This window comes from Ceratotherium simum, chromosome 16 (genome assembly GCF_057802395.1).
Source record: "Ceratotherium simum simum isolate JZ-2026a chromosome 16, ASM5780239v1, whole genome shotgun sequence".
Classification (NCBI taxonomy): Eukaryota; Metazoa; Chordata; class Mammalia; order Perissodactyla; family Rhinocerotidae; genus Ceratotherium; species Ceratotherium simum.
Genome location: NC_141915.1, coordinates 19,953,271 through 19,981,259, shown reverse-complemented (window position 1 = coordinate 19,981,259; position 27,989 = coordinate 19,953,271). Strand labels below are relative to the sequence as shown.

Here is a 27,989-nt window from a genome sequence, read left to right as displayed (position 1 = left end):
TCTCTGTCTGTCCTTTTCTTTTGTTTGTTTTTTTGGGGAAGGGATCCAAATCCGTGAATTCTGGCAGTTTCCTTTTGCTGAGCTGTCAGTGCTGAAGGGCCACAGCACTGGTGCAGTCAAACCAAAGACAGTTTGCCCCAGGGCTGCTCCTCGAGGCTTCTGGGAATGGTCTTTGTGTGGTGCAGTTTGTCCCTTTGGCCTCTCTGAGTTCTCTCTCACCTTGACCCTTCGTGGCTTCATGACTAGGGGCCTGGTTTTTCCCTCAGGAAAATAAACGCTTCCTACCTGTGGGTAGCCATATGTATGTGTGTAGTCTTCCTTTTCAGTATTGCCTGTCTGGAATCGGTCCCTCTAAGATTATCTCAATGTCACTTCAGCTTTTGTCTTTAAACTGTGGTCACTAGTTTGCGGTTATCAAGTTTCCAGGAAATAATGCCTTTCTGGTGGATGGAGAGAGGGGACGGACGTGGACGTTGCCACAGGGCTGTGGTTGCCCTTGCTGGTCTCTGGTGTGGGTGAAGGGACTCTGCACTGTTCCTTCCCTCCCACTGAGTCAGACCTGCAGCTCCAGAGCCTGCTGTGGGGGCTTCTGACAGGTGGGGCCTTTGATTCCTCCTCCCTGGATGTTGGAGACAGCTTGGGAGACGCCTTCATGCTTATCCAGCCATCAGACCTTCGTCTCGAGTGCTGTCCAGTAGAACTTTCTGTGATGATAGAAACATTCTGTGCTGCCCTGTCCAACATGGTAGCCACTTGCCACATGCAGCCGTGGAGCACTTGCAGTATGCAGAGTGTGACTGAGAAATTGAAATTGGAATTTTATTTTATCGTAATGAATTTTAATTTAAACAGACATATGGCTGTTGCTGTATCGGGCAGTGCCCGTCTGGAGCCTGCCCTGGTGGGGCCCTGTGCTGAGAGCTAGGTTGCTGAAGACCCTCTCCTGGCCCCAGGAGCTCACAGGCTGTGGTGAAACACACATGTCGAGAGCTGGCACCAGGAACCCTGATGGAGGCCGGCCTAGGGTCTGTGGAGCAAGCGGGCAAACTCACCCTGGGAGGTCAGGGAAGCACCAACACCGGGGAGGGCTTCCCTGAGAGCCGGGAGCTGGCCCAGTAGGAAGGGGAAGAGCATGCCAGACAGAGGGAACAGTATCTGCAAAGACCTCGTGGTCTGAGAGAGCTGCTGTGGTCCTCACAGAAAGTGTTTTAAAAGGGCGTGGTTTGGGAGGAGACCGAGAGGAAGCAGGGTTGGTTCGTGGAAATCTCCATGTGTGGAGTGTAGGGGTCAGGGTTTTATCTGGGAGATATTGGAGCGTGTGTATGAGAGAGACAGACACAGAGAGAGAAGACTAGAATTAAACTCCTGCTAGTGAGAAGACTAGAATCACCACGGGGGTGGGTGAAGGCGAGACAAAGCTCCTGGCTGCTGTGGGAATGAGATGGCCAGTGTGGCGGTGGGGCCTGGAGGACTGGGGGGCTCAGAGACTAGGGAATGAGCAGGAGAGTGAGTGTAGAGGCAGGAGGGCCCCTTCCCCTCCCTGGACATCTAGAGTCACACACTGACTATTTCCCTGCCCCCTTCCCACCCTTCCACAGGTTAGAAACAAAAAATCACAGCTTCATATTCTGGCTGCAGCTGGGGAAATGATTTCAGAGCCTGTGGCATGGAGCCATTTTTTTTTTCCTTCAGCAATTTCCCTGTTGGAAGTTGTTAAAGGAAGTGGCAGGGCTGGCTGGGATCAGCTCTGGCAGGGAGGGGTGGGTGCTGCAGAGGCTGGGGTTCCAGGGCCGAAGCCACGGGCCACACGGTCTCCTGAATAAGCCCTCGCTGGTGGTGTTTTTTGAACTGAAGATGCAGCCGGGTCCGGTAAGGGTTTTGTTGCTGTTGTTGTAGCCCTGACTGGGCAATTTCTCTTTCCCCTTTCCTCTATCCTTGCATTCCTGTGTTTAAAATCAGGCCTTCTCTTGGGGATGGGGAAGAATGCTACCAGACCCCTGCCACCATCTTGGTTTCTCATTGGCTGGGAGTGGCCGTAGCTCTGTGTGGGCACTGGACTGTGGGCTGTATGAAGCGGGAGGCTGTGAGAGATTAAACCAGAAGAGTGAACTGGTATTTGGCTCCTGGGTACAGCTTTAATTGACAGGAATCCTACTGCCCTCGCTCCTGGTCTTTCCTCCCCATCCCTCTTCCCGTTGTTCCCACTGTCTCCCTTTGGGAGCCGGAGGCCCTGCTGTTCTGACAGCCTTGCTCCTTGGCAGCTGGGAGCCTCCTCAGAACGCAGCACACACCCTCACCGGGCCTGCTATGTGCAGGGATCTGTGCCGACCAGTGGCCCGGAGCTGCCTTGGTTCTGAGGAACTGAGATCTCAGGTACTGGATCTCAGTACCAGCCCAGTGCAACTGGACCGCAAGCTCTCCCCACTTAGGATGGGGAGATGGAGGCCTGGCCAGTGGACCGGCATGCCAGCATCGCTCAACCAGTCAGGAGAAGAGCTGAAGTTGGGATATTCAAGGAAGGAGGCAAACTGCAAGGCAGCATTTTATATATATCATCCAGTTTAATTCTTATACCTGGGGTAGGAGGAGAGGAGACACTGTGATCCTCATTTCATAGCTGAGCAAACAGAGGCTCAGAGAGGTTGAGGGGCACACTGGTGTCACACAGTGAGCTGATAGCCGAGCCAGGATTCAAACTCAGGTCCTTGTAACTAAAGCCAGGCTTCCTTCCCGGACATGGTTTTGTCATCTGACATCTTACCCAGAATAGCCCAGCTTGGGGCCTCGTATGTGGTTGTGTAATTAAATTAACTGTGTGTGTAATTGAATTAATCTTTCTCTCTCTCAATCTCTCTCTCTCCTTTCTCTTCCTCCCTTCCTCTGTCCTTCCTCCTTTCCTCACTCCCCTCCTTCCTTCTTTCCTTTATATGCATTCATTCTACATCTGTTGATCACCTACCCAGATTAATTATCACAGGGGATTAACTGATGAACAAAATGCAGTCTGTCCTGGGGGACCCATAGGGCAGTGGGATGTACACGATGTGCAGACTGACAGTCCCGAGGGAGGAAGGAATGAAATGTGGCAAGATCCTGAGCTGAGGGCCTGCTGTGTTTTTTCCTATTCGTCCAGTCAGGCACTCACTCAGTAAGTGTGTGTTTACCTCCTGTTGTGTGCCAGGTCCTGTTCTAGGCCCTAGATGTGAGTTTCTGTCCTTATGGAACTTGTATACATCACTCTCTCCAGTTGATGAAGTGATTTATTTTTCTGATCTTGAGCCAAAGTGCCCTCTTTTAAGCTTTGAGTGCTTAAGTGCTCCTGGTTTCTAGAAATCTGAAAAGTCAGGAGTGTGGCTGTTCAGCTTAGCCCAGTACTGGTTGGCATTTTTGAACGGTGAGCCCATCTCAATCCTTTGGATTTCTAGTCCATGAAGTCTGGTGAAAACTGACTAGACCGGCTGCGGCATGCGGGCAGAGACCTGGCTGTTTTATTCACGGCTCTATCCTCGGTGCCTGGCGTAGAGTAGGTGTTCTTGCTGAATGAATGAATTCAAATAAGATTATCCAAAGAGTTTGGGTCTCTTGGGCCGAGGTATCTCAAGAGCTCTCCTATCTGGGCATGGAGGTTGTATTGCAGGGGTCTCTAGGGAAGGTCTCTGGGGGCTGCCGATGGCTCCTGAGGTCTGGGGTTCCTCAGCTGCCTCTGGTTTCTGTTGGCAACTGGCTGGACTTGAGCAAGTTTGTGTGCTGTGTGCCTGTAGCCCCACCAGGAGAGGGCTTTGGCTCAGTATGTGCGTGAGCCTCCTCTGGGACCACCTAGCTCCTGGGCTGTCAGCTTGTGTTCTGTCTCCTCCTCTGGGGTCTGCCTCAAAGGCAAGATTTCTCTAGAACAGATCTGACCAGCCAGATATCATTGGGAAATTCTTGTGTCAACACCATACTGTTTTAATTATTATAAAGCAAAAGCCCCTTGTCTCATTATCCTTCTTTTTAAAAAAAATCAGCATATAAATTTCAGTGGCCTTTGCTCCCATCTATATGCTGTTGGACAGGCAGCAAGATTGGAAGTAGACGGCCTGGTGTTGGGAGGCAGACAAAATCTTGTCTTTGCCATTTGCCGGTGGTGTGACCTTGGACAAGTCCCTTACCTCTCTGAGCCTGTTTACTTATCTGTCAGTTTTCTAGCTAGAAACTGAGAAGTCATTTCTGATTTCTTCTGCTTCCTCAACCTCCACATTCAGTTGAATAGCAAATCCCACTGGCTCTATTTCCAAATTTATATCCAAATCCACCTATATCTCTTTTTCGCCACAGCTGCCTCCCTCATCATAGCTTCTGCACAGACTTGTGCAGTATCACCTACATCACTCTCTGTATCCACTCTTGCCCTCTCTTTCATCTCATTCTTCATGAGCCAAGAGTGATTTTTCTTAAAACCTAAATCTGATCATCTCACTTTTCTGAGTACATTCCTTCATTTGATGTCCTATTGCACTCAGCATAAAATACCTTCAAGGCCCTGAAGTGTTCGGCCTTTGCCTCCTCCTTCCACATTGTCTCCTGCCCCTCCTCACTCTTCCCCTGGTGTTAGAACACGTCAGATTGTTTCCTGTCATAGCGCAGGGCCTTTGTGTGTTCTGTTTCCTCTGCCTGGAAATTTCTATATCCCACAGCTAGCGCCTTCTCATCCTCTGACAGGAGCTTAGGAGTCAGCTCTTCAGAGAGGCCACCCTATCTAAAATTAGATGCTCCCATACCCACCACTTTATCTCAGCATGCTGTTTCCTTTTTTCGCACTTATTCACAAATTTCAATTACATATTTTAGTTATTTTTGAATTTGTTTTTTTATTCTGTATTTCCTATTAGAACGTAAGCTCCCTAAGGAAAAAGAGTATATATTTTGTTGGCTGTTGTATCCCCAGTGCTGAGTAAAGTGCCTTGCACACAGCTGGTATTCAGTAGCTGTCTGTTGATTGGATGGATAGATAGATGGATAGATAGATGGATAAATAGATGGAGGGATGACGTGGTACCAGAGCACATAGTAAGCACTTACTAAGTAAAAGCTATTATGTTCTCCTACTACTAGTTAAAACTTCTCTGTAGCAAGTTCCAATACCAACTGGCTTAAAACAGAGGCTTTTATCAGCTTAAGTGATAGAAGTCTAGGGAGGTCTGGATGCGGGGGCTCAGATGATGCTATTAGAGCACACTGCTCGGATAGGCCCACTCCACGTGACAGGCATGAAGGGCCCCAGCAGCTAAGCCTCACTTCTTCCAGCATAGTAGCAGTGCTCGCCTATGGAGAGCTGCTTCCCCTAGAACTGTAGTTGAAAAAGGCCAGGGAAGGCTCTAATTGGCTTGGCTTTGGTCATGTGCTCATATCAGAACCAATCACAGGGCTAGGAAGATGGAGAACTCCAGTTGGCCCACACTGGGTCACCGGCTCAGCCCTGTGGCAGCCTTGGTGGGGGTCCTGCAGGGTCAGGGCCGCCTGCACTCAGGAAGTGGGTTCTTGGAGGAGAGACAGCCCATTGACAGAAGAGGCATGCACAAACACTGTCACTCTCTCAGATAGTAGTAACGGTTGCCCTGCAGCTACTGTGGCACCCCGCCCCCACCCTCACCATGGCTTCTCCATGGGGATGGGTCACTTGGCTTCCCCTGGGGGTCTCAGGGGTGACCATTGTGCCCCATTTCCCAACAGCACAACTCTTATGTGTGTGGGAGGCCAAGGCCCTCAGGCTTAGAGATGCTGTGTCAAAGGCCTAGACCCTGGGGTCTGCAGAGATCATGTTTCTAGAATATAGTAGGTGAGCCTATCCCCCAGTTTTTGTTTTTAATAATATTTCTTGTTTCCTTTACGATGAAAGTAATAAATATTTATTTTAGAAAATATAAAAAAGTGAAGAAAATAAGTCATCTGTAATCCTACACAGGGATAATCATTGCTTCTTGGCTTTTTAGTGTTTTCCCGTAATATCTAGTCATTTACATGTATGTTCATTTTCAAAATGTGAAAAGTATAGAAATTAAAGAAAACAATAATGCTACTGTTTATTGATGTTTTTACCCCATGATCTCATTACTCAGAGGAAACACTGTAAACATTTTTGTGCATTTCCTTCCATTGGCCTTCTTTGTTGGTTTCTTTTTCTTCTTTTTTTATGTAGTTTATTCATGAATTTGTGCTATAATTCTTTAGTGAGTGTTCCCAATGTGCCTGGGTCTGAGCTGAGAGCTTTACAGGGAGTGTCTCATTCAGTCCTCCCAATAACCTTAGAAGGAGCTGTCTCAGTCCATTCAGACTGCTATAACAAAATACCATAGACTGGGTGGCTTATAAATAACAGAAATTTATTTCTCACAGTTCTGGAGGCTGAGAAGTCCAAGATCAAGGTGCCAGAAGATTTGGTGTGTGGTGAGGACCCACTTCCTGCTTCATAAATGGCCGTCTTTCCACTGTGTCCTCACATGGAGGAAGGGGCCAGGCAGCTCTCTGGGGTCTCTTTTCTAAGGGCACTAATCCCATCATGTGGGTTTACCCTCATGACCTAATCACCTCCCAAAGGCCTCACCTCCTGATACCATCACATTGGTAATTAGGTTCAACATATGAATTTGGAGAGACACAAATCTTAGTCTAGAGGAGGCAATGCTTTTATCCCCAGTATACAATAGAGATAGAGAAACTAAGTGACAGGGTTGCTTACCTGAGATCACCTAGATGGTAGGTCATGGAGCCAGGGTTCATATCCAGGAAATCTGGCTTCAAAGCTGGGGTCATGAAACACACACACACACTAAGTTCTTATAGATGGGACCATGTTGTACATTCCCTCTGTGATGTCTGAGCATCTTTCCTTTTTTTAAAGTGACATTTTCTAAATCTAATTACAAATGTTCATTGTCGGAAAATTTGAAAATATGGAAAAGCTCAAAAGAAGAAATAAAATCTGCCCACAACCTCACCAGCCACTGATAGCCAGCCACTGAACTTTTTACATTTTTATCATTTATGTATATTAAAGTTCACTGTTTTTAGTGTACAGTTCTATGAGTTTTGATAGCTGGTAGTTTGTACAGCTCTTACTGTGGGTGTCTAAACCACCCAGCCCCAAATCTGTGCGAGCTGCAGGGGCACTGGGGACGGCTGGAGTTCATGTGGGGAGTGGGGGTTCCCCAGATGATTCACTGGGTGGAGGGAGATGATCGTGCTCCTTGTTGACTCAGGTTACGCTTTTTGGAGGGGGCAGCGAGGCAGGGACAACCCCTCTGTCTGTGGCCTGGTTTCCTGCGTGTCCTGGGCGCCTGGGTCCCTGGCCGCCTGCCGCAAGGCCTGCTGGAGCCTGCGTGTCTTACACCCAGCACCTGCTCCAGGACGTATGTGCTGACTGCCCAGCTCCCAGGCACAAACTATTTTTGGCTGCAGTGACTGTTCACTACAGTCATGAAAACAAACTCCTCTCCCTGCCTCCTCCTTCTCTGGGACACCGCACCAGGGGCCGGGGCTGCCAGGGACCCTGGGCTCTGGCCCCTCATCATGCATTGCCTGTGGAGATGGGTGAAGGCCAAGGCTGCAAGGGGCATGGGGACCCCACCGCCCGTGGTGCTGAAGCAAGCGCGAGGCCTAAACCAGCCCGGGCTGGAGAGTTGTGAGGTAGGCGTCGGGATCTGGGATCAGGCGACCTGTCTGTGAGTCCCCGGCATGGACGCATTTGGCTGGGCTCTGAGTCCTTGCTTTGGTAACCGTCTATAGAACATGTCTGGAGAAATCTGCATGTTGGGGTAGGATGTGACTTCCATTTCATTATTTCGTTCCCTTTCTTGCAGTAAAGTGGCTGGGGAACTGTCAGATTCTTCCTGAAATAGATCTCTCCTATCCTTCTAGTGAATGGTTTTTGGCCCGTTTGTGCTTTTGGTTTGAACAGGACACACATTTGTTTTGAGCCTGTTTCTGCAGGGAGCTTAAGAAACTGGGGTTGTACAGGCAGACCCAGCCATGCCTCTCAGTGCTTCTGGTCAGCCAGGCCAGGGAGGCCAAACCGTGTAGAGGCTGTGAGTGCTAGCTTTGGAGTTACATGGACCAGGGTCCACCCCAGGCTCCATCGCTCACTTGCTGACTTAAGTGAGTAACTTAATCTCTCTGAACTTTGCTTTCCCTAGCTACCAAGCAGTTGTCCCCAGGCCGCTTCACGAGTGGCACTAGTCCCAGTAGTTGTTATTTTTATGATTAGACTGGTTGTGAAAAGAGGAAGCATATGGACAGGCTGAGTAAGAATCAGTGTGCCACAGCCCTGGGTGGGCCTTAGGCCTCGTCTCAGAACCTGGGTGTTTGGGCGTAGCTGGTGATGTGGGATTTGCTTCTTCTTTTCAAAAAGAAAAGTGTGCACTGTCACCGAAGTGGGCATGGGGAGGGATGGGCAAGAACATGGAGTTGAGGATTTCTGCCCATTTCAGCCATCTTTTGAGCCACCAAGACATTAGGGACTTCCACGTTCTGGGTGAGGCCGTAAGCCCAGAACCCCATCATTGCTTCTGGATTCCATGGGACCTGGGCGCGTGAGGCAAGCACGTGGCTTGGTATTGCTCAGGCCAGCACCTTCAGAGATGATTCACGGGGCAGACCTCAGGGGAGTCTGCCCCTTGGCTCACCTCTTAGAGCAGCTCAGAAAACCTGGCAGGAATGGAACCTTTACATCTGGGTAGGGAGTGCCCACCATGGAAACAGCGAGCTCTCCCGGGGGATGGTGTGCCCTGGTGTTGGTCACTGGCAGTGCCTGGTTCTGGCGCTGTTGTTCTCGGTGATCTAGGCACATCCCCTCCCCTCTCTGGGCCTCAGTTTCCTCCTCTGTAAAATGAGTGTTGGACTAGATTGTCTCTAAAGTCTCTTCCAACTCTGCCTTTGACCTTGGCAGAGGAAGGGTTTCTCTCCTTCTCTCTTCCCAGACTCATGAATATACATTGGCCCCTTTCGTGCCCTCAGTGGCCCTGGTGATGGCCTCCTTGGCTTGAGTTCTGGCTCCTTTGGGCTCTCATTGCTGCCATGGGGCAGGAGTTGTTTACAGGGTTTATGGAAAACTACAGAGAGGGGCAGCCTACCTCTGGGATCTCCTGAGAGATCTCAGTCTCCTGGTTGGACACCTGTGGGGTAGCTCTGAAACAATGGGCCTCCTGTGCTCAGGCGGAGCAGCCTGGTTCTCAGGTCTCCAGCTCTGGGCTCACTTCCTGCAGCCTGGCTCATCCTCCACGTGGACAGACAGACAAACAACCACAGAGGACAGACCACATGCTGAACACTGGGATGAACTCTGGTGGAGGGGTCTGTGATTTGTCTTCTGGCCTTGCCGGGGGACCCTCCAGACTCCAACCCTGGGGCCTGGCATGTGCCAGGGCCCTGAGCGAGGTTGCTGTGCCCTGAGGCCCGTATGGCAGTCTGGCGCTCTCCGGTGCCGTGGGCCTCGCTGGCCGAGCTCAGCTCTCACCCTGAAGATGTGGAGGAGGCAGAAGTAGGAGATGGAGTAGGCTTGTCTGGGAATCCTCTCTTTAATGGCCTGTTTGAACAGGGGAGAATTGGACGGGGGAGAAGGTAGGGGCCAGCAAGCAATACAGACGGCTGTAGGTATGGCCACACCCGAGAGCCCCGGTTTATTTACGTTGGTGCCTTTAGCCTCCGGAGAGCTGGGGTTCCCCATGGGGAGAGACATTGCAAACCAAACCCCGCTCCCTGCACCCTCTGCATAGGATTAGCAGGCATCCCAGTTTTCAGGGGACAGTCCCAGTTTAGGGCTGTTGACCTTGCCGTTATAGCTCCCCCTCACTCTCAGAACCACCCTGTTGGGGTGTCCATCACATGCTCACCCTCCCGCTGCAGCCCCACCTCCCCCCCCAGCTGCCAGCCTGGCTGCGTCCCTACTGCCACCCTGCTCATCCTCCTCTCACCTGCTGTGTCAACAAGGGATGCCAGGGAGGGCCTGCAGGTCTGGGGGGCCTGTGGCCCCTCCACACGGCCCTTCTTGTGCAGGGGGAGGCTTTCCCACTTGCCGGTTCCCCAGAAGCTAAGTGTCTTCCGAGGGCTAGTGTAGCTCTTTGGCTGCTGGCAAACCCTCCCCTGTCCCACCCTGGCCCCAATCTTACTTTTAATGTTTTCTTTTTTGTTTGTTTTAGAGTATTCCATTTTTGACTTGGGTTTTACTGTGGAGTCTAGTGGACAATAGTGGGTTTTTTTCCCACAATCCGCAAGTATCCTAGGTGTGGAGAGAACTCTCCTGCAGAAGCCTATCCATCTCCTGTGTCCTTTCTGGGAGTAGCATGTATTGGAGGGAAGCGCGCGGCCCCAAAGCTGGGGGTGGTGTGTGTGTGTGTTTCTCTAATGCTGGACATGTCTGGCCATTTTCAAACAGCATCCAGGAGAAGCATTTTTGGAAGTGTGTGTTCGTGACACACAGAAAGGTGACAAAATGCAGGCTTCCTAGATGGCAGATGTGGGCCTACCTGGGAGCCTCTCCTCTGTGTCCCCCTTCTGCTGATTATGTGTCGGGGGTTGGATGGGGAGAAGACGAGTCAGCACAGGGGGAGGCAGGAAGGAAGAAGCAGGGGCCGGGACCACCAGGAGATAGAGCCCAACGTAGTTGATGTGTGTTTGTTGAGTGGCTGAATGACCCGCTAGATCAGACCAAACTATGGCTCATGGGCAAAATTCAGCCCACCACTGTTTTGTTTTGTTTTGTTTTGTTGAGGAAGATAGGCCCTGAGCTAACATCTGTTGCCAATCTTCCTCTTTTTTTCTTTTTTCTCCCCAAAGCCCCGGTACCTAGTTATATATCCTAGCTGTAGGTCCCTCTAGTTCCTCTATGTGGGACGCCGCCTCAGCATGGCTTGATGAGCAGTGAGTAGGTCCGTGCCCAGGATCTGAACCGGTGAAGCCCGGGCCGCTGAATCAGACCCTGTGACTTAACCGCTGCGCCACCGGGCTGGCCCCAGCCCACCATTGTTTTTTGTACAGCCTTGTGAACTAAGAATGGTTTTCACATTTTTAGCTGGTAGGGGGAAAAAAAAAAAGAATGTTTCATGACATGTGAAAATTATATGAAATTAAGTTTCAGTGTCCATACATAAAGTTTTATTGGAACACAGCCACCCCCATTTGTTTACAATTGTCTGGTTGTTTTGGTGCTATGATGGCAGAGGTGAGTATTGTGACAGAGACCACATGGCCCGCAAAGCTGAAAATACTCACTCTTTCGCCTGTTGAGAAAAAGTTTGCCAATTCCTGTACTACGTGCCTCAGGGTTTGTGGGAGGAAGAGTGGGGCCTGGCAGGCAGCCACCGGACAGACCCTCCGGGAGGGCAGGGCCAGCCCCCTGGGGTGATGGTGGTGGCTGTGGCGACAGTAGATGCCGCCAGAGGCTGGAGATCTGGTCCCAGTGGAGTTGGAAAGCGCCTGCTTCTCCAGAGGGCAGGAGGGGAGCTGGGGGGGCAGCCGGCAGGCCGACTGAGGGGATTGAAACGGAATGTAGAGAGAAGACCTGTTGGGAGGCCTCCTGCAGCTGCTTTTAACCCCACAGCCGTGCTCACTGCAGCTTGGGCACTGGGGTAGGACAGGGTGTGGAGCCAGGCAAGTAGATGTGACCTGTAACGCCAGGTAGACTCTGCTCTGGGAGAAAGAGCTCACTACAGAGAGCAAAGAAGTGGGCACTAGTGTAGGCAGGACCAGCTGGCTGGGGATAGGAGAGATGGCCCATGCCTCAACCTCACCAGTTGGGCTGTGTCGCCTTGAGCAAGTTACCTACCCTCTCGGAGCCTTATCACCCATCTCAGGATGTTACGAGGACTGCTCCTCTATAGTTCGTCTAGCAGAGTGCTGGCACCCAGGAGATGTGATGAATGCTCGTCACTCACCCTTTCTTGACTGCTTTTTCCTCTCCTCCCCTTTGACCTGCATCCTTCCACCTCCATACCCCACCCCCATCACCGCACCATCTTTCTGATGCTTTCAAGCCCAGACATACCAATGTGTAGGCCAGAGACAGCTGCTCTCTGAAGATTCCAGCCTAGCTCCCCACTCTACGAGCCCGCACCCTGCCTTGTAGGAGGCGGGGAGGGAGGGAGGGAGTATGGGAGGGGACATCTCCTGGGACGTCTGTGAGCTTGGGCTAGGCTGGGGTTGAGTTGAAGGAGTGTGGGCCTCATGAGAGGACGGGCAGGAGGTCAGCCCCACGGCGCAGCCCTGCCCTGGCCAGACCTGCCTTCTGACCTGGGCATTCTCAGACCCTTTCTGCCCTGGGCTACTTTGGCCAGATTTAAGGCCCCACAACCTGTCTGCCCTCATGGTTCCCACCCCCAGAAATTCTGATCCGATTGTTCTGAGGTGGGGCCTGGGCTGATGCCCTTGTTAATTCCAGGGTGCTGCCAGGGTTAAGAGCCACTGATGTGATCTGGCCAAACCCACTCATTTTATAAATGATGAAACTAAAGCCCAGAGAGGGGTAGGGACTGGCCCAAGGTCAAGGGGGTTCCAAGGCCCAAATCTGACCCTTCCTTCGCGGTGCTGGCCGGCTGGGAGGTGGTGGAGAGAATACCTCCGGGAGGTGTCTGACTTCTCCCCAAGAGGGGCTTGTTCTCGTTTCCCAGGGCTGGGACGGTGAAGAGGCTTGGCCCAGACCCAGCCCACAGAAAAAGCCAGCATCCGCAAGCTGTCTGCTGATCTCCACGGAAACCCAGACCCTCACTGCCTCAGCCCCTCCTGTGCCTCTCAGAACATCCAGCTGTTGTTATCCACGTCTTGGCCGCAGCAGTGGGGAGAAGGCAGCCGGGAGCATCTGTCAGGTGCTCCCTTGCCCACTAGAGGCATGTGGGCTCCCTGCCTGGGCTGCCATAGAAACTCCCTTGCTTCTCCCTCTCCTTCCCTTAGCCCTAGCCTCAGAGGAGTGTCCAGGGTCCTACATCGCCATCCACAGGGTTCTGGGAGTCCACATCTGGCCTCTCTGCTGTGACCAGTTCCCAAGGAAGCCTCTGTGGTGAAGGCTCCTGGCCCTTTAATGAACCCCCAGCTGGGGAAGCTGGGGGATGCCTCTGCCCACACCCCAGAAATCCAGGTTCTGCAAATGGACCTGGAGTGCAGGCAGCACTGACGGAGGCCGTTACTCACTTTACTGACCCGTCCTGTGCTCTACGATGAGGAAGCTAGACAGAAACACGAAGTATGGGTTTGCTTCTTGGTCTTCCTTCAACTCCAGGCTTCACCGAATTCTGCTGTGAGCTGCCACGGGTTCTTGTACGTGACCCACACACAGGCCTTGAAGCCCCTGGCATTACCATGGTCCGCCTGACTGACCACGGAGTGTGGATGGCTCTGTGTCAGCCGGCACAGGTTTCTAAGTATAGACCCCAGGCCGCCCTGTGGCTGCTGGTGAGTCCTAGGATACCGTTTGATACGCAGCCTGGCCTGTGACAGCAGCCACTGCTGGCTGCTGAGGGGCGGGGTCTGCAGCGTTTGGCCCTGCGCATCCCACCTTCTGCTATAGAGAACAGAACCAGCAGCTTGATCACAGACTGGGAGTGGCCTCAGTGCTCAGTGGACCCTGCTCTCTAACTGTTAGCAGAAAGAATAACTTAACGTCACCTACTGGGGAACGTCAATCGTGGCTTGAGGGAAGGGGCAGAGGCAGGGGGCCAGTGTTCTCTGCAGCTCTTGCTCTGTCCCGTGTTCTCTGCCCCACTTCCCTGCTCACTGACCCAGGGCTTGTTGGACCCAGGGCTTGGCATCTCCCACAGTGGGCTGGGCAGCCGTGTCTTCCCTTCTTGGTTTCTAGTTCATATTTTCTTCTTTAGACAGAAGCTGGGGTGGGGTGGGCAATAATTCTCGAAGGAGTATGGACTCTCAGCCTCATCCCTTCTCTAGAACTCCAGGGTATGGGCCCTTGGCTTTAAGTCAACTTAGCATCTTCTATGTGCCTCCAGGCAGGTGGGAGCCCTCCTGGGGCCTGCCCCCCCCCACCCCCCAAGACCTCAGCAGGTCTCAGAGCGGCTTCACCTGCCAGGTCGTCAGCAGGCCTGTGAGCTCACCATCAGCAGGTGGTGACACTGATTCCCTAATATGCTTTCGGTTTAGAGATTATCTGGAAAAGTTGTACGTGAATTACTCGGTCTGAAATAACTTCCTAACTCCGATTTGGCTGTGCCGGTCACCGTGGGCGGGCGAATCACATCCGCGTGTGAGGTTTGGGGTTGCTGAGTTGCTTAGGGGCGCTGCTTGAGTCATGATAGGAGGAGATACCGGGACCACTCCGGGGGTGGCACAGCCTAACTGCTGTCCAGCCGGAGGTCCAGTTTTGAGAGCTGGGGGCTGTGTTTTCCTCATATACTGGCTCCAGCATGCCTGCCTCGCGCACGTTCCCCTATTGATTGAATTAATTTTGGGTCTGAAGTCACTCGTAAGAGTTGGAAGGCCGGGCACTTCATTTCCATGGTGGAGTCCCAGAGCCAGGGTGGGACCTGAGATGGGACTGAGAAGGCCTGGCCGCCCCGTGACATGTTCCTGGGGCACTTGCTGCTGGGCCGCCGTCCCTCCCTATTTGCCTACAGAAATAAAACTTGAGAAGTCGCTGATCAGACCTTTGGAAGGCGTCAGATTCTTTATACAGGGTCTCCATGCTGGCATCTGGGGGCTCCGTGTGACCCATGGATGTGACTGTTTGATCTGCACAGCTTTGCATTAGTTGCCACCATGTAAAAATCAGCCATTTTTAAAATAAAAATTCAGATTTCTTTACAAGAAGATCTCCCACAGCCTTCCCTCAGCCCAAAACAAAGTGAGGACAGAGGGCGGCTTTCTGATTAGTATCACCCTTGCTGCTGTCAGATTTCTTGTTGGGCAGTAAAGAGGCAAGAGAAGTGTTTCTAGTACTTGTATATCCATCAAAAGGTAGATCAAGGGGGCCACATCCCCACTGGTCTCATTTCTTCCCAAGGCCTGGCCCTGAGGCTGTGTGTTTGAGACCTTTACTCTACCAGGTAACCCGCTGACTGGTGGGTAGCTTCGTTGACTGTGGCTCTTAGGTAGAATGGGGTGGTCCCCCCCGTCAGTTCAGTGCCCCAGCCCTGCAGGGAGGAGGGATTAGAGAAGAAACAGTCAGAAATAATGGTGATGACGGTGTGCTGAGCACGCTCACTTCATGGATGGGCGTGCATAGTTCACACCCGGGGAGCGACGCTTGTCCTGGGAGAGGCTGGGGCGGCTCCAATTTCAGTGGGATCCTGGATTTGCTCTTCTATCCCAGTACCCCCTCCTGCCCCCCGATTTTGCCTTGCCAACCCCTGGTTTGAATTGGAGCATAAAAAGGGGGCAGAGGAGGGAAGGGAGAGCCGCCCCTGCTGCCTTATTCCCAGGGGGTGGCCTGGTCTCTGAAGCCTCAGGGGACTGAGAGAAACTTACCACTAATTTGAAGCTATAAGGGAAGACTTTTTCTTCTTTCATCTTTTTAAGGGAATGGATTTGAACATACTCTCTTTTTTAGAGGGTTACTTCACTTGCTGAAGAACAAAGGATTTCCATTTTACAGTAAAGTTTTTTTCAGAAAGCAGGTAGAAGTTCCTTTAATTTACTTTGAAAAAATCATTCCCCCTAAAAGATAGCAGCTGCGTGCCAAGGCTTTGCCAGGTTAACGAGTGACTGTGGAGAATCATTGAAGGAGCCGTGGGATCCGGCGCACCTGCATTTCAGTTCTGACCTGGCCTTTTATTAAGTTCCTTGTGTGACGTCTCTGAGCCTCAGTAAAATGGGCTTAACAGCATCTCCTTGCTGAATTGTTTGAGTGGAGATAGTACACAAAGCATTAGATATATCGTTCTGGGAAATAGTTTGTAATAATAAATGCGGTTATTATGTTTGAGACACTGAAACTTGGTGTGTAGGGGGGAGGAGAGGAATATAAAGAAAGAAAAAAAAAATCCCTATTTGCATTATGGTTACATTGGGGATTGGGTTTCTAGGCTTGTCCTTGTCGTTGACATCCCCTCTCCCCAAATCAAGCAGATACAGGAGTTTCTTCCAGAGAACTGCTGAGTCATCACAGCCTCGGGAAAATGCACGTGTGTGTGTGTGTGTGTGTGTGTGTGTGTGTGTGTGTAAAGAGTGCATGGAGGACACTCCAGGAAGAGGTGGAGGGTTTTGTGCAGTTGTATAAAGGTCAACGTCACTTCCATTTGTGCTTGCCCTGACAATATTGCCAAATTGCTTTTCAGTAAAATGAGTGGGAAAGATGTCAAAATTGCATTTCCATGAAGGGTGTTGCTGAGGGCAATAAAGGAAGAGACGTTGATTGAACAAAAGCTTCTGCCCCAGACCACTATCTAATCAGCCTCCTCTCTGTGCTGTTCTTATCAACGGTTTCCTGTGACGCTCTAGTTGTATCATCTGGTAGGATTTCTGACAACCAAGCGTTTGTCCAACAGACGATGAGCTTCTTGCTGGTTTTACGTGTCTGTTTATTTCTAATTTTTGGTGTGAATCATTCTAAACAGCTACGAGATTCTTGTCCACAACCTTGGAGCCTGAAGAACATTCAGACAAGACAGAAAGATGGGGAGGGAGGGACATGGCTAGACACCAGGGGCCACACACCAGGCCTTCTCTGTGTCCCCCACCCTCAGGCACCACAAAGCCCCAGAGCCATCACCCCAGTGACTCACAGCTAGTATCTTCATCAGGTTCGGTTTTGACACTTGAGTCTAAGATTTACAACAGCGCGGATTGGCTGACATTACTCTTTTAAAATAAAATTAGACACAGCTTGCCAAAATCAATGAAGATCAGTTTAGACTCGCAAGAATTGTGAGCTTTATAGAAAGCATTTGATGTGAGATGTCTGGCCTTCCCTGATGCAGAAAATCTGGGAAATATAGAAAGGGGCCAAAGAAGAAGAAGAAAAAACCCAGTCTCCCCACTGGTCCTGTAGCTCTTTGAGCTTTCTCTGTGCTAGGCCATATCTTATTGCATTGCAATGACTTGTTTTCATGTCAGTTAACCCACAAGCCACTGGAGGCCAGGGATGTGTCCCATTATTCTGTGTGTCTGCTCCAGGCTTGGAATCACAGGTGGCTCAAAATACATAATCAGAGCTGGAGGGTGAAATCCTTCCTGGATGAGAGGAAAGAATACAAGCTTTGAAGTCAGTCAGGCCTTGATTCAGATATTCACGCTTTGTATTAGTTTTCTGTTGCTGCTAACAAATTCCCACAAACTTAGGGGCTTAAAACATCCCCCATTTGTGAGCTCATGGTTCTGTAGGAGGAAGACTGGATGGAGGAGTCCAGGTGGGTTCAGCTAGCTTCCCTGCTTAGGGTCTCACCAGGCTGAAGTTGAGCTGTCAGCCAGGCTGGCCTCTTACCTGGAAGCTTTGGGAAGAAGCCACGTTCAGGTGCATTCAGGTTGTTGTTGGCAGAATCTAGTTCCTTGTGGCCATAGGTCTGAGGTTTCCTTTTCCTTGCTGGTCACCCGGGGGGTCACCCTCTCTTCTAGAGGTCACCCGCATACCTTCTCTTGTGTCCCCTCCATCTTCAAAGTCTGCATGGAAACCCTTTCATGCTTTGAGTCTCTCACTTCCTCTCCGCCATCTTGAAACCTTGAAGGGTTTAATGGAGACTTAAGTAAGGCGAAATGGTAAGTGTCTATACAGTGCTTGGCAGGGTTAATCCTTTTTAATCATCCTCTCTCTTAAGTCAATTTTATTTGAAATCTATCTTATCTGATTCAGATAGAGCAAAATTGTAAAGGGCTATCTTTATCTGAGGTCTTGTCATTCTAAAATGTTGTCATGATTCATACTTTTTCTGTGCAGAGGAATAAAAAGAAACCAGACGGGCAGCATGCCCTCATCAAAACTTTTCTGGTTTTTTCTTCCTTCCCCCCGCCCCTAGCCCCGAAGCTTTGGCTCTTCATTTCAGCTGCTGTCTCCGGGAGCACTGGGGGTGGGGCGAGGGTCGGCCGCTTGTGTCCTCAGACAAGTGGTAGCTTCTGGTCGGAGGCCGGCCCCGCCAGCAGCTGGCCCCTGCCACTCAGCGGGGAGGCGGCCCGGCCGGGAGGAGGATGAAGAGGGTGCCGGGCCGCCTGAGTGCTCACCGGCTCTCTGCCTGTCGTACTTCCTCAGGAGATCCTCCGCGAGCTCACGCTGGATGCCCTGCTGGACATGAATGAGGCCAAGGTGAAGGAGACGCTGCGGCGCTGCGGGGCCAGCCCCAAGGACTGCGGCCGCCTGCAGTATGGCCTCGCCTGCCTGCGGAAGGGTAGGTCGTGCCTCCATCGGCTGCCTCTCCCTCCACCCGGGCCTCCACACTGGCCCGCTCTCCCCCGGCCTGGCCTGGTCCCCCGGGGGCCAGGGCCTTTGCTGAGGAGGATGAGAGGGTGGGGCAAGGTGACCCAGGTTTCTGGGGCAGCTGGGAAAGGCCAGGGTGGCAGTTCAGAAAGCATGTGATGGGCCTGACCTGGGACAGAGGCTCTCCCTGCGACAGAAGGCTCGGATCCCAACTGGTCTGGCCACTATGATCGTAGGGAAGCTTCAGCTGTTATTAGAAACCCCAGGCTGGTCTGCTGGGCGGGCCTTGCCTGATTCCCCCTGTGTGGGGCTCAGTGAACCCTCCAGCAGCTTCCTGCATTCCAGACCCCATCCCCACTCCAGTTCGGCCCCAGCCCTCTCCCCGCCTTCTCCTGTCCCTATCAGCTGGCCGGGCTCGAAGGCACACGCTGATGTAAGCTTAGCCTGAGCCAAGTTTTACTAGAGAAATTGTAGTGTTTCAACTGTGAGTATGTCCATGGCTGCCCTAGGCAAAGTGTGTAATCCTGGCATTATGGCGAGTTCCTTGGGAATTACTTGCAGGCTTTCTAAGTCTTGCCTTGGAAACAGCTTCAAATGTTCTGACTTAACGCTCCCACTACCACACAGATAAGGCTTTCAAATGAGCCTAATGAATGGAATTAGCCCTATTTTTTAATTATCTGAGCCACCTGTCTTATCTCTGGCTGCCTGAGGCTTAAAAAAGGCACTGAGGTTCATATTCTGCTTGATTTTTTTCCCAGAGAGGATTGGGTTTAATTTCGTCTGGCCCCATTGTACCAAGTTCTCCTCTGAACATAGAGCCCAGTGTAGAAAGCTTCACTCAGTTCAGAAAACCTCCACACCCCAGGCAAGTGTGAGGGAGTAAACATGACAGAGATGTGGGTGGCATTCCCAACCCCACGTTTTACACAGGAGACTGAGCCCAGAGAGGGGAAGAAGGTTAGCCAAGGACACACGGCAGTCCAGGGCAGAGCCGAGATTTGAGCCTTGGTCTTTGATGGTGGTTGGCTTGTTCCCACGTTGCAGAAGTTTAAAAGTACTTGCCACCCAATCTGGGATCCTGGGGTAACTTGTTAGCCCTCCCTCTTTATGTCTGGATTCTAGAGAACTGGGGAGGAGCCAGCTGTTGAGTGGTGGGGACCCATTTGTATTAGGAAGGCTGCTGTCTGCCCGTCCTGCATGCCAAGATCGGGAGATCGCTAATTTATTAAGCAGCTACTGTGTGCCAGGCACTTGACACATATGGCAACATCCTTTTAAGAGGTGGTGGTGAGCTCCTTTTGTAGCTAAAGCATCTGAACATCGGGGGCATTGGGTGAGTTGTCTGGAGTCCCACACCTGGCACACGGCAGAACTGGGCTTTGAACTCAGGTTTTGTCCTCAGAGGGTGCTTTTTCCACTCTGCCCTGGAGGAGGCCGCTGGGAAGAGGGTCTTTTCTAGGTCCTTCTCTCTCATTTGAGCTCAGCTTGTGGTGCCCCTACAACCCCAAGAGGGTCTTCCCAGGACGCGGGCAGACAAATGGGTCTGCCCAGCAGTGACCACACTTCAGGAGCACCTGCCGGGGACCGGGTGGGCACCAGCAATCACCATCTCTCGGGTCATGCAGTCAGAGTCTTCACTGCGCCTGACAGGGCTTGAGGAGAGCGGTCTAGTTGTGATAAAGGCGGACTATGGAACCAGACTGCTGGGGCCCAGCACTCTGCTCGGCCACTTAGAACCCATGGGACTTTGGCCAATTACTTAACCTTGCCGTGCCTCAGTTTCCTTGTCAGTAAAATGAGGGTAATAACTCATAGGGTCATTGTGAGGATTAAATGAGTTAAGGTCAAGTGGTTAGACAGAGCCTGGCACACATTAGGGGCTCTTTTCAGTGTCAGGCCTGTGAGGTGATGGAAAATGTTGACATCATTTCCCTTGTGGTCTCTGGTCTTAAGAAAGGTGATGAAGAATGGTTCTCTGTGCCAGTGGCTGGTGAGCAGCGGAAGATCATGCCTGCTGATACTTCCTGTCCTTCATCGGTAGCAGACATCACTAATCAATCCCCAAGCTCTTCCTGAGTGACTCCAGAATCATTCTCAAGCAGCCACTGCCAGTTGACTGGTGTTGATATTGCAAGACTCATTTGCCCTCCCTGAGCTGGCGCAAAGCAGTGGTGATTAAACAGACAATTTGAAGGATTTGGGGCTTGTGGCAAATGGGTGGCAGACTTGCCCATAGATCCATGGAACTCCTTTTTTCATTCTTTCAACAAGAAAGTGTTTGGTGCCTCCTATAGGCCAGTATATAAGTTCAAGTGTAAGTCGTGGCTGCAGTTCTAAAGGAGCAAGTGTAAGGAACAGACTGAGTAACCCATTCTGCCAAGTTGATTTATGAATAAAAGTCACCATGCAATGAAGTGGGAGGAAGGGTATTTGAGGAGGGGACAGAATGTACAAAGAAACCCTAAGAATTGTGAAGGCTGATCCCTCTCCACCACCCTAATAGGTGGCTGTGGAGGCTAGACTTGACCACCTCTGATGGCAGAGAGCTCATTCCTCCCAAGGCTGTGCCGTTGTAGGTTATTCAGAATTGACAGCCTTGTGGGAGGAGGCCTAGGGCTGTGGTTGAGAGAGAGGGCTCAGTTCCCATCCCGCCACTTAGCTGTCTGACCTTGGCACTGTATGTGGCCTCTGAATCTCAGCCATCTCGCTGTGCTGGGAGGGTTGAGGGAGACAGGATACAAAGCACAAAGTAGAAGGATTCCAGGTTGGAAGTTCATTTTGTCTTGAGTCAAAATCTACCTTCCTGTATTTCCTATCATTGATAAATATTAGGAGGGAGATGTCTTCTCCTTCCCCATGACAGGGTCTCTGTAGATGGGGTCCTTTCTCCCTGTCCCCACCCCTTCAGTCTCTCCCCATAAGGGTCCTATAAGGTCAAACCTGAAGTCCTTAGCAAGACATCCAAGGCACCTCCTGAGCTGGCCCCAGAGGGGCTGACCCTCCAACTTCATCTCTTGCTTCTCCCTGGCTTGCCCTGACCTCTCAAGGCACACGGAACTCTTTGTAGTTGCTGGAAGGTGCTATGTGTTCCCTCCCTTTGCGTGTGCCGTTCGTTCCCTCTGCCCAATACACCTTCTCCACTTCTTCCCTAGCTGGCTCAGCCCAGGTGCCCCCTCCTCTGGGAAGTCCTGACCCCCCCAGGCTTTTTAGAGTCCTCCTCCTCTGTCCTCCCTCAGTCCCTGTGCGTCTCTGTGTCAGCACACAGCACTGTGGGTTGAGTGTCTGTCAGTGGATGTGTCTTTTTTATATCTTGACTTCCAGCATCCAGCATACACTTGAATGAATGGACAGACTGTGCCATTGAGTTGGACCCCACAGAACCTCGAGGGGTCTCGGGGCCTCAGGCAGAGAGGGTCACTGTGAGGGCAGCCGAAAGTCACTCACAGGCTCCTGTCAGAAGGAAGTGGCTGTTGTTCCCTTTCTAGCTGGGCCTCTTTTCTAGCAGATTCCCAGGGCAATTTGCTGTCCGAAGGTTGGTGCAGCTGCTTTTCCTGACTTCTGAATTTTCTTGAAGTGGGGTGATCCCTTCACACACTCCTAACTCTTTAAGATTGGTCACCATTTCCTTCTTCTGAGGTCACACACTTTTGGGGTGGGTTTGCCGGCTTGCTCCCCACGGACCTGTCAGCAAGAGCCCTGCACAAGCCATTCCCTGTCCGGGCCTGATTTTCCCCCCGTAAAAGGGGGGACAGCAGTATCTGTGCTGGTGCCCTTACGGTCAGCTGGATAACATGGAAGATAGTGTGTCTACGCGAGAGGCCTTTATAAACCAGGTAAAGGCTGATAGTTGAAGCCTTTCACTAAGGAACTGTGCAACCTTGGACAAGGTGTTTAACCTCTTGGCCCTGGTCACCACACCTATAAATCCTGCTAGCCCCAACCACCTGTGACTCGATTTGTTGGCCCACAGGAGGGGAGCACAAAGAGGACTCGGGCTGGAGTTCGTCGGATGCCCGGCGGGAAAGTGGCTCAGGGCCTTTCATCGACACCCTCTCGCCAGCCAGCCTGCCTTGGCCCCCGGGAAGTGCCCAGTTGGGCAGAATGGGCAGTAGTGCCCAGGGCCCACGCTCTGTCTCCGTGTCAACTCTGCCCACCTTGGACTCCCCAGCCCCTGGCCCTAGCGAGGGCCTTTCGGACACCTGCATGCCCCTGCATGCCAGTGGCCGGCTGACCCCCCGTGCCCTGCATAGCTTCATCACCCCGCCGACCACGCCCCAGCTTCGCCGGCACACCAAGCTGAAGCCACCGAGGACGCCGCCCCCACCCAGCCGAAAGGTCTTTCAGCTGCTGCCCAGCCTCCCCACGCTGACCCGGAGCAAGTCCCATGAGTCTCAGCTGGGGAACCGCATTGACGAGGTCTCCCCAATGAGGTGAGTGTTCCTGCCAGGCAGGTGTGAATTTGCTGTCTACTGAAAGTTTTGACTAAGGTGCCCCCCTCTCTCAGTCCGCTCCCCAGACTACCTTAACAGTTGGGCTGAAGCCTACTAGATTTCTTTTTGTACACATACAGACACACCCACACACACACCCACACACGTACTACACACACACACGTGAAATGATACCACGTATCCGTCAGGATAGACTGGATTATGCTGCAGTAACAAATAAGCCCTAGATCTCTGGGTCTTAGCACAATGGAGATTTATTTCTTGCTCATGCTTCCTGTCCATCCTGGGTCAGCCTCGTTCCAGCTCCTAGGCTGATGGAACACCCACTATCTGGAACACTGTCTGGAACATTCCACCATGGCAGAGGAAAAAAAGAATTTTAGATGTTACACACCAGCAGTTAAATGCTCTTTCCTGAAAGTTCGTGGCCCTACCCAAACAAAGGAACCAAGAAATGTAATTCCCCCACATGCCCAGAAGCGGAGAACTGGAAAAATTGGCTGAAACCTCTCATGATTATCAAATACCATGTACTCTGGTCTAGAACCTATTTTTTCATCTTACCTTGGTATCTCTGAGAACAGAACTTTATGTCAGTACATCTTGAAATACCTTACTCTTATTTTTTAAAAGTGTTTTATCTATGTATTTTAAATAGGTAGTAACAGTCACATGGTCCGAATGCAAAAGCTGTGTAGCTCATGTGGTTCATCTTTGTGGGGGTATGTGGTGTAAAGTCACCCTACCATTTTTCCTCAGTCACCCAGGTCCCCTTTCAGGAGCCAACCAGGTAATCAGTTTTGTATATATCCATAGTTTTTCAAACTACTTCATCTTTTTTTAACTTGGTCACATCCATTGTATAGTTTAACTCCTCCCCTGCTGATGGACATTTAGGTCATCGTCATTTTTCCTGTTACAGAGATCGCCCTTGTCAGTATACCCTGTGGGCGGGGCAGAAGGGAGGAGGGAGTTTTCTTTAAGTGCCTCTTACCTTCTTGTGCCTCTGAGGGTTGGGGCCCCTGGCTTCTCTCCTGACATGGGTACCCCTTTTCTGGTCTTGGGTGGGCTTGTTCCCCTTGTCCCAGTGCAGACTGTTTCGGGTCCCTTATGGGATGGACCATGGACATCTCTGATGGTTTTGAGTATGTCACCCAAGGAGAAAAATCCACGCTGTGACCTACCCTGCCACTCCCAGTCAGGCTATCCTGCTGGGGCCTGCAGCCTTCCTCCCCTCTGGGTCCTCTTCTCCCAGAGGACACAGCGACAACTACCACGTGGACATGGGTCAATCAGAGGGCATCTCAGTGGGCGAAACCCGGTGTGTCTGTTTCTCCTTTTCTCCTGAAAAGAGTGTGAGGAGGGTTCTGGTCTCATTCCCGGCTCTGGACAGAGAACGAGCCTCAGGCAATGACACACTTCTTCAGATCCCACAGCTCCTGAGCTGTGCCTCAGACCCTGGGATTCCGAGTCAGGTCCCCACAGAGTCCCTGGAACTAGCACTGATGTGGGCGACCAGCCTCCTGCTGCCCTTGGTGAGCCCCGAGGGCAGACCGAGTGGCCAGGGTTTTCCCCAGCTCTCTTGGTCCCTGGGGCAGCGGCACCCCTGGGGAGGTGTTGCTCAGTTTGTGTCCCCACCTGGTCCTCCTTGGGGGCCACCTTTCTGCTCTCACAACTGTTCTCCCTGCCCTCCTGCCCCATCCACTTCCTCCCTGGCAGATGCACCGCTCCTGGCAGGGCTCTGGGCAGGGCTCCCCCATTTACAGGCACGTGACCTTGGGGACTCTGCGAGCCTCTGTGTCCTCGGCTGTGAAATGGCGTGAACTCTCATTACCATGCGGGTGGCTGGCGAGGCTTAGATAAGCGGATGTAGTACAGTGCACAGCACAGTTGTAGCCTCAGGGCCCGCTGGGGGGCCCAGGGAGGCCACTTCCCATTGAGGCTCGCTCAGCCAGCCTGGCCCCATGCCCCAGAGGCTCACAGTCCCCCATCTGAGCACCTTGCTTTCTCCCTCCCAAGGGATGATGTTCTGGGGAACGTGGTGAGCCAATGTGGTGACGTAATCCTCTTTCTCTCTTTTTTGTCTCTTCCAGGTTTGGTAAGAGTGATTCGTTTTCATCCCCTCTGCCACCCGGGAGTCATGTTTGTGTTGCTGTCCCCATCGGTGGAGGATTTCTGTGACCCTCTCTTAGTCCACTCGGCCTCTCTCTAGTCCAGAAGCAGAGGTGCTGGGCACCGCCGCAGGATACAGCTCTAGGACAGGTGGCCTTAGCATGATGAGGTGCCTCAGCCTAGCCAGCGGCTGCTCTTTTTGAAGCAGAGACCTTTCACGGTGTCACTGTCTGCGGGCAGCCCCCATGGTAGGCCCTGGCTATACCTTGCTGTCCCCGCAGGTGACCTCTGTGGCAGGGAGTGTTCACCTGCTGGGCGCCATCTGTCTGGTGCTGGTGGACCTTAGCCATCCACAGAGCCCAGCTGACATCTGTCTTCAGGAGAGGGACATCCCTGGAGGCAGGAATGCAGCTCGGCTCTGGTTGAGGCCCTGCGAGATTGGAGGGTACGGATGTTCAGGCAGCCCCTGACCCCCTTCCCCCACTCCACCTCCGGGCTGGGAGCAGGTTCTTGCACATGGCTGTGCTGTGGGGCTCTCTCTCCTGAGTCAAAGCAGAGGGCAACAGCCATGCATCTGGAGTCCGCCTTGGTGGACATGCAGAGATGTCTGGTTTTTGCCTGAGCAAAACAGTTTATTTTTGTACCATCCTGAGCTGGCTACGCAGTGATGGGGCTGTTGGCAGCATCTTGGCGATGAGGAGGGGGATAGTAGGCAGGGACTGGGCCAAAACGGAGCTGGCTGCAGGGCCACCGGGGAAGCCTAGGGTGAGGAAGGGACAGGCTGCTCTTGCCTCTCCCCAGGGCACAGGCAGAAACTCGCAGGGCCCTTCACAGAGCCTTAGACAATCCAGCATCCACATCCCTAGGACAGCCTGGCCCTGTCATCCTCCCGGTTGCTGTAGTAAAGCAGGAGCCACAGTAGTGAGGCAACTTCCCCAGCTTGCTTTCAGGCCAGTGTTTCATCTAGATCAGGGACAGTCTTTGCCTGGCACATGTGCCATCTCACCTCCCTCCTATCCCATGCCTGTGGCAGGCATTACAAGTCAACCATAGGTTGCGTTCAGAGATAGATGGTTGAAATCTCATTTTCCCAGTCTGTTTCTTTTAGGCTGGCGGTCTAACCCCTTTTAGACCCATGTGCTTTGATGGCTTGAGTGGGGTGGGCCCCAAGAGAGAGTTGGGGCGAGTCAGCCCCATGGCCGATGTGCTGGAGAGGGAGAGCTGCAGGTGGTATGATTGTGAAGTCCCTGATCCTCGGGGCAGCAAAGGACCTTTTGGTCCTGAGCCACCTCCCCTTGGTGTGGGAGGAGGAGTCAGTGCCTCCCATGTGCCCTTCTCCTGGTGGTTGGGAATGTGGTGCTTGGCCTTAAGTGAACCAGCACTTAATGAGCACCAGCTGTGTGCCAGGCCAGCACAGGGTGGGAGGGATACAGTAGCCTTTCTCAGGGGAGGGAGGGAGGGGACCTGCTGACGCAGAGGACACTAGATGGCCACAGATCCCCTGAGCACTGTGTTTCTGACCTTTCTGGGTCATAGGTCTCTTTGACAATTGGATAAAAGTCTAGACCCTTCTTCTAGGGAAAGGCCACAACATTCTGCTTACCAATCCAGAGGGTTCCCATACCCCCTGAAGCCCGTCCATGGGCGCAGCTGAGAACCCTTGCTCCGGGGGAGATGGGCAGTGCTCAGTACGGGCAGAGGGGGTGGGAGGAGGGGGAGGAGGGACTTGGACATGAGAGCTGCCCTGGATGGAGGGGTCGCTTCCAGCTGCTCCCCCACTGCCCGACCTGTAATGCCATAAACACTGCGGATGCCTCTTCTTATGGGGAAGCCAGGATTAGGAGAGGGCAGGCAGAAGGGGCATCTCAAAACTCGTGGCTGGAGACTTTCCCAAAGGCCCAGACTGAGTGCCGGCTGGGGCTGGGCCACGCGGGAGCATGGTGAAGCTTCACCTTATATTCGCTCTACCTGCCCAGATCTGGCAGTGGTGGCTCTCAGAGCAGAATTCTCAAGGTGCTTCTGGCTGGAAAGGTACTGAATGTGCTACATGGCTGACCAGCCTCAAACCCAAATCCGCCAAGGGTCAGACTGCTTCTACCCACTTAACATGAAGTGACCAAAATTAAGCCCTTGCAAACTGGTGCCCTGTGGGTGCATTCATGAGGGGTGCAAAAGGTGGAGGCTGTGGAGATGTCTACCCTCACCTCTGCTTTGCCTTCCGCCTCTCAAGCCTGCCTTCTGCCAAAGCTAGAAACCACACAGAGACGCCAACTGAACTGTCCACAGAGGCCAGGCCGTACCATTCGTTAGAGAAGCAGGCCAAGTGTGAGGGTAACCACGCTGCTCCCTTGGTCTCACCTGGCCTGTCCCTCTTTTAGTAGATCAGGTTCAGGGACATTTCTCTGCCTTGCAATAAGCCTCTGCGCCCATCTAGCCTGTGATCTCTGAAATAGGTCATAGGCACGAACCATCCCCCGCAGGGCTTCCGCAGCCTGCCCCACCTGGCCTCTTTCCCTGCAGATCTCCCGCATGGTGGATCCCCACAGATGGTACGAAGGGACATCGGGCTGCCGGTGACTCACAGGTAGGCCCAGCTGGGCTGGGGCGGGGAGGGGGCACAGAGCTGGGCTGGGACCTGCACGTGCCGCAGCCCCCACTGAGGGGTCGCTCTTCATCGCACCGGGAATCTGTCCCGGTCCCTGTTTCTCAGGCCTCTTTGCCTCTGGTCTGTCTGTCCATCACCTGTGCTGGAGCCCCTGCCTGTCACCGCAGCCATATGGACTTGCCGGGCCCTCCCTTGCCCCTCCTTGGGTCTCTTCCTCATTCTGCTGAGAGAAAACGCTCCCTTCCCCTCCCAGGACACAGGTCCCTGGAGAAATAGGGTCACAGTCTTAGGGAGGAGCCGAGAGCTTCCTAAAATTGGTCACACATCAGAGCCCCACAGAGCTTGTTGAAAATCCAGATCCCCAGGCCCATCCCTAAGGTTCCCTGCCTGGAGGTCTGTATTTCCGACAACTTCCAGTGACTCTGGTGCTCATGCGTGTTGGAGAGGGCTGATTTGGGACCTCATGAGGCCGGTGTGTAATGCTAACCACGGGTCTGGGCGG

General features: G+C 52.5%; 1 protein-coding gene across 3 annotated transcripts in view; it reads left to right on the top strand.

Annotated features, from left to right (window-relative positions):
- KSR1 (kinase suppressor of ras 1) overlaps window positions 1-27,989 on the top strand; it is a 148,835-nt gene that overhangs the window by 86,777 nt on the left and 34,069 nt on the right. The window contains exons 3-6 of one of the 3 annotated variants that reach the window (XM_014796380.2): window positions 18,152-18,287; window positions 22,290-22,749; window positions 24,864-24,868; window positions 27,403-27,466. In XM_014796380.2, the coding sequence (XP_014651866.2) occupies window positions 18,152-18,287; window positions 22,290-22,749; window positions 24,864-24,868; window positions 27,403-27,466 (665 nt within the window). Of the gene's footprint in view, window positions 1-18,151; window positions 18,288-22,289; window positions 22,750-24,863; window positions 24,869-26,647; window positions 27,467-27,989 lie in introns of those variants that run through there. The other 2 variants (XM_087440764.1, XM_087440765.1) reach the window with 2 other exon arrangements.